The sequence below is a fragment of the Cherax quadricarinatus genome, chromosome 7 (genome assembly GCF_038502225.1).
Source record: "Cherax quadricarinatus isolate ZL_2023a chromosome 7, ASM3850222v1, whole genome shotgun sequence".
Classification (NCBI taxonomy): Eukaryota; Metazoa; Arthropoda; class Malacostraca; order Decapoda; family Parastacidae; genus Cherax; species Cherax quadricarinatus.
The window spans coordinates 14,115,821-14,127,015 of NC_091298.1; the positions used below are offsets into that span (position 1 = coordinate 14,115,821).

The window sequence follows — 11,195 nt, forward strand, 5'->3', positions numbered from 1 at the left end:
GACTGACTAAAACTTGACATACCTCAAGGTTGACTAAAACTTGACATACCTCAAGGTTGACCTCTGAAGGTTGACTAAGAACTTGACATACCTCAAGGTTGACTGAGAACTTGACATACCTCAAGGTTGACTAAGAACTTGACATACCTGAAGGTTGACTAAAAACTTGACATACCTCAAGGTTGACTAAGAACTTGACATACCTGAAGGTTGACTAAGAACTTGACATACCTCAAGGTTGACTGAGAACTTGACATACCTCAAGGTTGACTAAGAACTTGACATACCTGAAGGTTGACTAAGAACTTGACATACCACAAGGTTGACTGAGAACTTGACATACCTGAAGGTTGACTAAGAACTTGACATACCTCAAGGTTGACTAAGAACTTGACATACCACAAGGTTGACTGAGAACTTGACATACCTGAAGGTTGACTAAGAACTTGACATACCTCAAGGTTGACTGAGAACTTGACATACCTCAAAGTTGACTAAGAACTTGACATACCTCATAGTTGATTGAGTTAGTAACTTAGTAACTAACCAACTTCTTTCTCGATTTAATGAGCGAGTGGCAGAATGCCTCTTTGATTGCAGATATGTATGACTGCCTGTCTGCTCAACTGACAGATTAACAGTTAGTTCAGTGGACTGAGAAACTGCTACACTGACTCACTGAATGAAACACTCCCGATGCAGAGTCTGACTTGTCACTTTCCGTCCTCTGCCTCATCCAGGTATAGACGACAAGAATGGTGCCATCACTGATACCATGCAAGTGGCGTATCTTCCCTACGCTACCATGGGAGACTGGGATACCATGGTGGGAGGCATGATTGACGTAAGTAAATCATGGTTTGAAGACGTAGCTGTTGTAAATATGCTTGCATGTGAAATAAATTTATTTCGACAGCGGAGAGAATAAATACCAACAATCTGCTTCTCCAAACTTTATTATAATTATTATTATTATTATTATTATTATTATTATTATTATTATTATTATTATTATTATTAACTTATATTATTTTATTATTGTTTTCACTGGGAAAGCGCTAAACCCTGTAGGAGTTATAGTCCTTGGATCAAGAGCATTTCAGTTGCTTCCTCCAAGGGCTGTTGATAAATGTTTAAGAAACTGATTTATTGGTAATTTATTTGGCGAAGTTTACAGAGATGATTTCTTTTTTACTAATTGTGAAGTACATTTTTCATATTGTTTTAATTTGGTGGGTTTTCTTTCTAGTGGCTTTTTTCACTCTGTATGGATGGGTTTAAAATGTGTGTGCCAGTTTTTTCCTTGATGGCACAGGGCGCTGAATGTTCTTTAGGATGAAGTGCCGCTGGCCGTCCATGCTGTCTTCCTTCTTGCCTTACAGATGGGTGGAGTGATGTTTCTCAAGGCTGGCTTGTGGGAGCTGGTGCACTACGTCAACAGAGTGGCTCCTGACGAGGTACCAGTATACTTCTACTCTTGGGAGTTCGAGGCGGACGACTCGCTTTTCCCATGGATCTTCTTGTCCATGCCTGATATTCCTGTGCCTGGAGGTGAGAAAGAGAGAGAGAGAGAGAGAGAGAGAGAGAGAGAGAGAGAGAGAGAGAGAGAGAGAGAGAGAGAGAGAGAGAGAGAGAGAGAGAGAGAGAGAGAGAGAGAGAAAGAGAGAGGGAGAAGGAGAGAGAGTAGTGTAGAGGGGAGAAAATAAAAAAAAATTCTTCTCCTTTAGGTATCTCACACGCTGACGAGCTCCTCTACCTCTTCCACCTTCCCAGTGATTTGGACGATCGTCAGAAGGTCATGGTAGAGCGTATGTTGACACTTTGGACCAACTTCGCAATATGTGGGTGAGTATCATCTACTGACGTGTCATCTACTGACGTGTCATCTACTGACGTGTCATGTACTGACATGTCATCTACTGACGTGTCATCTAGTGACGACTCATCTACTGACGTCTCATCTGCTGGAGTCAGCAACAACATATCTAGGCCGTGTCCCATATTAGATTTCAGTGACGTACTACCTACAACAGCGAAGAGAAGACACACGTTGCAGGATAAGCTACAAAACGTTTTGCTCTGTGCAGAGCGAAACGTTTATCATGACTTGATAAAGTGCTACACAGAACGTATAGATTTGTCCCCATAAAACCTTGTTTCTCAGCGTATATCTTCTTTTTTTTCTTGTCACAAAATATTTTGAAGATTTTGACCAACTGAATAATTGTCTAGGTGTGTTATTTACAAAATTTTCGACGTTAATAATATATACCAAATGGGCACTGTAATAGACCTACTGGCCAGTGGGAAGCAGACTCTGTTACACACAATAACTTTCTCTGATGTGTCCATCGGGGCAGACGGAGGATCAAGCCTCCATCATGTCTTGGGCTGAATGACCCACGTGGTTTTAGCGCTTAACATGAATTATTTACTTATTTATTTTCACTAATTCATCTCTTTGGCCAACTAATAATTACGTAAATCCAGTTATAATCTGCGTCCGTTTAATTTTAATTTATCTCTGTGAGTGCTCTCTTGATTCAGCATTTTAATCCCCTTGTTGGATGAAGGCACACATAAAGCTTGGTAAACTTTGTTTTAGCGACGTTTCACCTCTATGGGAAAAGGTTTAACATTATTCTACGACCGATTAAGTCGTGATTAAGTCTTGTGTTGCTTTATTCCATCACCGCTTCGCAGTCTCTTCGCCTACCTGTATATCCCTTGTTGTTGTCATCTCCTTGATTTATACCTATATTCTTGGGTACACTTCGGTATCATTTCTTAATGAATGTCTGAGTATATATACGATTATGTACGTATATACGTTGTGTGTGTACGTATATACGTTGTGTTGTGTACGTATATACGTTGTGTTTTGTGTATATATACGTTGTATTGTGTGGGGTTCGCTGTACCAGTGACGATCACGATGTCTTCCAAAAGTTTCTATAAGCATTGTATTACTGTGCGACACAACCACATGGAATATTGTATTACACAATTGTTTTTAAAAGATGTGTTCAGTATGTTTATAGAGTATGAATAAATGTCAGTATTATGTATGTACAGCTACAGTACCTATATGTGTAATTATTCTTGACGTATTTTCGTGGTATGCAGATGGAAACTTTTAGGATTATTAAAAGAAATTATTTACTGGTAATGTAACGTTAGCTAAAGTGTAACGTAACGTTAGCTGAAGTATAAAGTAACGTTAGCTAAAGTGTAACTCAAAGCCTACTCTGGACCCTAATCTTGAGCATATAAGGCGCAGGGTGATTTTCCAAGACTTTTCGTGGGAAAAAAAGCTGGCGTCATATGCCAGAAAATACGGTAACCCACGAACTCTGACGTAAAAGTATAATAAATGCTCATTCTTCACGTGGGGTTGTCTGGGTCATAACTTAACTGGAAAAAAAATATTCAGTCATAAAATGCGTCACCTGCTCACTCTGCCCGCGTCGCAAAGGTAAGATCAAACTGATTTCTCTGCCTCTGACAGGAACCCGACTCCTGACGATGGTGAATGCCAGAGTGAGGAGTGGAAGGGAGAGATAGAGAAGTGGCAGACCTTCTCCCTTACACAACCCAACTTCATGCTCATCACTGACACATTCACAGTAGCCCAGGATTTTCTCACGCGATGGAACTACCACAGGGATGTGGTAAGTCCCACCACGCAGGTCAGTTGTTCTCTCTCCCTCTCTCTCCTAAATATTGTTTACAATCAAATTTTTCTCAATAAATTATCAGTAAAATTAAGTAAAGGACACATGTGCAGCTAATGCGACATTTTTATTGTGACAACGTTTCTTTGTCAGAGGAAAGAAAGTCTCCCTGATAATATTGTGTGTACATAGTGTATAGTGTATACTACAGTGGCTCACTAGTATGTAGATAATAAAGGCTAAAGTGTCATTTGAAAACAGGTGAATTTGTAAATGAAGTGATAAGCCTATAGAGGCAGGTGCCAGAAGTCGCCAGAAACTTACCACACTGGTCAGCTGTTTTAATAATCTTCCTGGCTTGCTAGTGTACTCGCATATAATCTAGTGATACCAGTGAATAGCAGAATACAGTGTTGTAGTAGCAACTAACCAGTATTATAATGGTACTTAGTGGAGTGGAGTGACTTTCATTAGTTTCTTTTTTCTTGAACATTAAAATGGTATAAAATACCGACAGATTGTTAGGTAAGACACATATGCAACAGTAGGTATCTTTATTTCGAAACGTTTCGCCTACACAGTAGGCTTCATCAGTCGAGTACAGAAAAGTTGATAGAAGCAGAAGAGACTTGAAGACTATGTAATCAGTCCAACACAAGGGTATCTTGGTACAGACCTAAAATCAACTTCGACATCCTCTTCTAGTGAGAACGGCTGGATTTGAGAGGGACCTGACATCCAACATCTGCGTTCTTACCTCTACTAGTGACCTACGTCTCACCTCCTGGCGCTATATAAGGCTCCATCCTGTCACTTCAACTCCATATTGTTTCAGACTATGGAACAAGGCTCTTCTCCAGAATGAGGGACTGACCACTTCAAATCTTTAAGGGTGATGGACTGATTACATCGTCTTCAAGTCTCTTCTGCTTCTATCAACTTTTCTGTACTCGACTGAAGAAGCCTACTGTGTAGGCGAAACGTTTCGAAATAAAGATACCTACTGTTGCATTCTTTTTTCTTGAAATGCCAGACGTATACTGTGTTTTTCATATAACCTGTAGTTACAAGCGGTCGCAATATACACAACGAGAAGAAAATATTACTACAGAAAAAGCGTCCTTCCTCCAAAATTTTCACCAGTCAACTGTAGTGATAATATAGCAATTATTGTGGTGAGACAGAAAAAACCTAGAAAAGCTAGATACAGCGATTGATAAACAAGGGTTGAGGCTCGACCGTTCGTCATTGTAGGAGTGCCAGCAGTCACCGGTTCTTCAACACGCAAGTTATACTTTTGTATCAATCAAATCACATATTACTCGGGTAGATAATTTCCAGTAGATCGTTCATGTGTTAGCCCAAATCACCGACCAGTATGTTTTAAATAAGTGACCCACTGATCAGATCAGACTGGTTCCGAACCCTCGACTGGTCCGAACCCTCGACTGGTCCGAACCCTTGACTGGTCCGAACCCTTGACCAGTTTCAAACGGATTCCTTGGACAATAAAGCAGACTGTAAACGGATGGGGTTGTAGGCGCCCTTATCAAACACAAACAATAAATATAAAACAGGAGCATACTCCGGTAAGCTGTCCTAATATACAAGTACAGCCAGAAATAGAAATACAAATAGCTAGAGCTTCATTTAAGGAGGTTATTAATAAAGTATTCAAGAGGTTGCTAGTAGAATTACAGTAAATCAACCATTCAAATCATTATGAAGCCCTGTGTAGTCTGCAATCAATCAAACAAACGGGCCTCCACATGGATAAATTGTCATTTTTGTGGAAATTGGTGTCACGCCCCTTGTGCAGATATCCAAGAACTAGCTACAAGCAGTATTAAAACAGGGAAGTGTTTTTGGGTGTGCCCAAATGAGATAAATCTGTGGACTAAAATCACAATGGTATTAAAAGAGGATAACATCAAAGCTGCTTTCATAGACAACCTGGAAGCTTTCTACAACAGATGGGAACATAAAAAGTCTGGGCTGAATGGTACTGCCCCTGATACTGGCCATGTAGTCAGAAACTGTAAGGCTGGAGGTGAAGCTGGAGGTGCTGTCCTGGGAGACAGTTATGGTGAAGCTGGAGGTGCTGTCCTGGGAGACAGTAATGGTGAAGCTGGAGGTGCTGTCCTATGAGACAGTAATGGTGAAGCTGGAGATTTTGTCCAGGTAGTCGGGAATTATACGCAGGAATGCATATAAATGACCTCATGGGAGACAGGAGCCGTAGTGGGGAAACAAGTGTAGTCAAAGATAAGATAAAACCAATATTGCAAACTAGAAATACCACAGGAAATAACAAACAAGAGGACTCCACTAGCAATAGTGAGGATATATTACCAAAAACAACTGGTGGGAGCTCCATTGTTGGTGCTAGGGAGGATAGGAATAAGACAGGTAAACATGCACCAACAGGGAATACAGTCACAGAAACCCAAGGCAAACGGAAACCAAGCCTGTGCACATACTATGCACTATGGGAAATTTGGAAAAACAGATGGGACGTGCAACTATGACCACCCTAGAAAATGCCGTGCCCATATGACAGCAGGAAAATGCAAACTCCCTTCCTGTAAGCTTTTTCACCCTGAAATGTGTACCTCTTCAGTACAGGAAAGACTGTGCTATAATTTAAATTGTCAGGCACACCATCTAAAGGGGACAAAAAGATACAAAACATCCAGGCCATGGGAAAACCTGGGTAGCCACAGCCACTCAAGAGGGAGAGGTTTTTTAGTGCAAGGAAGGAAAAAAAAACTGGCAGGAAATGGCTGAAATCGTACACCAAATCCAGTCATTCCTGGAGTGGAACCACAGTCGATGGCCTCCACTCCAAACCAACAGATACAGATACTAACGCCGGAAAAAAATCCCCCCCCCCCAGTACCAACAATGTCACCAGTCCGATGACATTCTTCTTTGCAGATATACAGGGTCTAAAGCCAGCAACAAACAACAAAATACCTTTCATCCGTGGACTGCTTGCAGAGGCAAAGGCAATGTTCGCGGCTTTCACTGAGACCCACATAAAGGATCACTTGGACAACGAAATATGGATCCCAGGTTACAACCTATACACATGTGACAGAGTGAACAGGCAAAAGGAAGGGGGGTGGCCTGTACATTGCAGAGTCACTTCTTTGCACAGAACTGCTTAATGCCTCAAATGATGTAGTGGAAGTTTTAGCAGTAAAGATCGAGAACCAAAACCTAGTCATTGTGGTAGTCTACAAGCCTCCGGATGCAACATCCCAGACTGTTCAACTGCCTCCCAGCATACATAAGGGGGATTACCAACAGACCCCTGGCAGTCTTCAAGCTGGCACTGGACAAGCACCTAAAGTCGGTACCTGACCAGCCGGGCTGTGGCTCGTACGTTCGTTTGCGTGCAGCCAGCAGTAACAGCCTGGTTGATCAGGTTCTGATCACAGGCTGGTCACAGACCGGGCCGCGGGGGCGTTGACCCCCGGAACTCTCTCCAGGTAAACTCCAGGTAAACTCCAGGAGCTTTGTCAAACCGTTACAAAAATTGCATGGACACAGCGTATACATATACCCTCTGTGTCATTGTTGCCACAATAAAATGTCACATTAGTTGCACTTGTATCCTTTTACTTAACATTTTTTTTATTTATTATCACACTGGCCGATTCCCACCAAGGCAGGGTGGCCCGAAAAAGAAAAACTTTCACCATCATTCACTCCATCACTGTCTTGCCAGAAGGGTGCTTTACACTACAGTTTTTAAACTGCAACATTAACACCCCTCCTTCGGAGTGCAGGCACTGTACTTCCCATCTCCAGGACTCAAGTCCGGCCTGCCGGTTTCCCTGAACCCCTTCATAAATGTTACTTTGCTCACACTCCAACAGCACGTCAAGTATTAAAAACCATTCGTCTCCATTCACTCCTATCAAACACGCTCACGCACGCCTGCTGGAAGTCCAAGCCCCTCACACACAAAACCTCCTTTACCCCCTCCCTCCAACCTTTCCTAGGCCGACCCCTATCCCTCCTTCCTTCCACTACAGACTGATACACTCTTGAAGTCATTCTGTTTCGCTCCATTCTCTCTACATGTCCGAACCACCTCAACAACCCTTCCTCAGCCCTCTGGACAACAGTTTTGGTAATCCCGCACCTCCTCCTAACTTCCAAACTACGAATTCTCTGCATTATATTCACACCACACATTGCCCTCAGACATGACATCTCCACTGCCTCCAGCCTTCTCCTCGCTGCAACATTCATCACCCATGCTTCACACCCATATAAGAGTGTTGGTAAAACTATACTCTCATACATTCCCCTCTTTGCCTCCAAAGACAAAGTTCTTTGTCTCCACAGACTCCTAAGTGCACCACTCACCCTTTTCCCCTCATCAATTCTGTGATTCACCTCATCCTCCATAGACCCATCCGCTGACACGTCCACTCCCAAATATCTGAATACATTCACTTCCTCCATACTCTCTCTCTCCAATCTGATATCCAATCTTTCATCACCTAATATTTTTGTTATCCTCATAACCTTACTCTTTCCTGTATTCACTTTTAATTTTCTTCTTTTGAACACCCTACCAAATTCATCCACCAATCTCTGCAACTTCTCTTCAGAATCTCCCAAGAGCACAGTGTCATCAGCAAAGAGCAACTGTGACAACTCCCACTTTATGTGTGATTCTTTATCTTTTAACTCCACGCCTCTTGTCAAGACCCTCGCATTTACTTCTCTTACAACCCCATCTATAAATATATTAAACAACCACGGCGACATCACACATCCCTGTCTAAGGCCTACTTTTACTGGGAAATAATTTCCCTCTTTCCTATGTACTCTAACTTGAGCCTCACTATCCTCGTAAAAACTCTTCACTGCTTTCAGTAACCTACCTCCTACACCATACACCTGCAACATCTGCCACATTGCCCCCCTATCCACCCTGTCATACGCCTTTTTCAAATCCATAAATGCCACAAAGACCTCTTTAGCCTTATCTAAATACTGTTCACTTATATGTTTCACTGTAAACACCTGGTCCACACACCCCCTACCTTTCCTAAAGCCCCCTTGTTCATCTGCTATCCTATTCTCCGTTTTACTTTTAATTCTTTCAATAATAACTCTACCATACACTTTACCAGGTATACTCAACAGACTTATCCCCCTATAATTTTTGCACCCTCTTTTGTCCCCTTTGCTTTTATACAAAGGAACTATGCATGCTCTCTGCCAATCCCTAGGTACCTTACCCTCTTCCATACATTAAATAATTGCACCAACCACTCCAAAACTATATCCCCACCTGCTTTTAACATTTCTATCTTTATCCCATCAATCCCGGCTGCCTTACCCCCTTTCATTTTACCTACTGCCTCACGAACTTCCCCCACACTCACAACTGGCTCTTCCTCACTCCTGTAAGATGTTATTCCTCCTTGCCCTATACACGAAATCACAGCTTCCCTATCTTCATCAACATTTAACAATTCCTCAAAATATTCCCTCCATCTTCCCAATACCTCTAACTCTCCGTTTAATAACTCTCCTCTCCTATTTTTAACTGACAAATCCATTTGTTCTCTAGGCTTCCTTAACTTATTAATCTCACTCCAAAACTTTTTCTTATTTTCAACAAAATTTGTTGATAACATCTCACCCACTCTCTCATTTGCTCTCTTTTTACATTGCTTCACCACTCTCTTAACCTCTCTCTTTTTCTCCATATACTCTTCCCTCCTTGCATCACTTCTACTTTGTAAAAACTTCTCATATGCTAACTTTTTCTCCCTTACTACTCTCTTTACATCATCATTCCACCAATCGCTCCTCTTCCCTCCCGCACCCACTTTCCTGTAACCACAAACTTCTGCTGAACACTCTAACACTACATTTTTAAACCTACCCCATACCTCTTCGACCCCATTGCCTATGCTCTCATTAGCCCATCTATCTTCCAATAGCTGTTTATATCTTTCCCTAATTGCCTCCTCTTTTAGTTTATAAACCTTCACCTCTCTCTTCCCTGATGCTTCTATTCTCCTTTTATCCCATCTACCTTTTACTCTCAGTGTAGCTACAACTAGAAAGTGATCTGATATATCTGTGGCCCCTCTATAAACATGTACATCCTGAAGTCTACTCAACAGTCTTTTATCTACCAATACATAATCCAACAAACTACTGTCATTTCGCCGTACATCATATCTTGTATACTTATTTATCCTCTTTTTCTTAAAATATGTATTACCTATAACTAAACCCCTTTCTATACAAAGTTCAATCAAAGGGCTCCCATTATCATTTACACCTGGCACCCCAAACTTTCCTACCACACCCTCTCTAAAAGTTTCTCCTACTTTAGCATTCAGGTCCCCTACCACAATTACTCTCTCACTTGGTTCAAAGGCTCCTATACTTACTTAACATATTGTCGGTAATTCTACCAACATTACAATAAAAATTAGAGAATGTGAAATACTGGAGATCTCAGTCTTACTGTGTCGTGTCCACCTCATTGCTGTACCACAAATACTGATTTAATATTTACCTTCCAATTTTCTTCATTTTCAGGCGGTGAGCAGCACAGTCGAGCCACAGGTGGTGTCCAAAGAAGAGTTCGACCAGCAAGTGCACAAGACGAAACAGTGGCAGCTGGCTACAGGTATCCTGACTGGTCTGCTTGCGTGCACTGTCATCGTAGCCGCTGCGCTCCTCGGCACACTGCGCAGGAAAAACAATCAACTTGCGTGATGTGTTAAAGGGATTCACAGTGCGAGTGCATCTGAGTAGGTGTGTTTGGCGAAGAGCCGACGAAGGCTCGAGCCTTCGTAGCACAGCTTGTGCTGAATGAAAGACTCACAGGCTTAGTGTATTGTCTGCATCGCTCTTGGGCTGTGTAGACCCCCTTGCCTGACGCTCCTCAGTAACCTGACAGCAGTGGTACGAGGAGGTGGTGTTGTGTCTCTGTTGACACCGCTGGGAAATTACTGGTGTTGAGATGGCGGTTTGTTATCGCAGACGCGTTAACACTATTGGTATTGAACTGCTTCGAGGTGCGATTACACCTAGTTCAGCTCAAATACTCTTACCCAAGATAATCAGGGAGACATACGGCATACAAGATAGTGAATTGTATGGGGTAGCGCTGAACGGAGCGCATAGAGTATTTGTGAAACTGCTTGCTGCGACAGTTTATGAATCGGTGGTTACGCGCTTTCAAGATGTGTGTTTTGACGTTACTCCTGCTGTGCGTGTGAGACTGGTGGACGTGTCTCGATATTATACCTGGATAAAGTTGAGGAATGTCCCCTTCGAGGCAAACGAAGCTGACATCAGAAACGTATTTGAGAAATATGGAACTGTGCATTCTGCCCAGCAGGGTAAGTGGATAATGGGTGCCTACACAGGTATGCCGGAAGGTACATTCAGCCTTAAGATGACGTTGCGCCAACCCATACCGTCATATGTGTATCTTCAAGATTTTAGGACACAGGTAATGGTTTTATA

General features: G+C 42.2%; 1 protein-coding gene across 4 annotated transcripts in view; it reads left to right on the forward strand.

Annotated features, from left to right (window-relative positions):
* LOC128686744 (juvenile hormone esterase-like) overlaps positions 1 to 10,558 on the forward strand; it is a 29,378-nt gene extending 18,820 nt beyond the window's left edge. For 3 of the 4 annotated variants that reach the window (XM_070082306.1, XM_070082304.1, XM_070082307.1), the window contains 5 exons: positions 741 to 844; positions 1,383 to 1,551; positions 1,728 to 1,845; positions 3,509 to 3,689; positions 10,260 to 10,558. In XM_070082306.1, coding sequence (XP_069938407.1) covers positions 741 to 844; positions 1,383 to 1,551; positions 1,728 to 1,845; positions 3,509 to 3,689; positions 10,260 to 10,439 — 752 coding nt within the window. In that variant the 3' untranslated portion in view covers positions 10,440 to 10,558. The remainder of the gene's footprint in view (positions 1 to 740; positions 845 to 1,382; positions 1,552 to 1,727; positions 1,846 to 3,508; positions 3,690 to 10,259) is intronic. The other variant, XM_070082305.1, reaches the window with a different exon arrangement.
* The last annotated feature ends 637 nt before the right edge of the window (positions 10,559 to 11,195 follow it).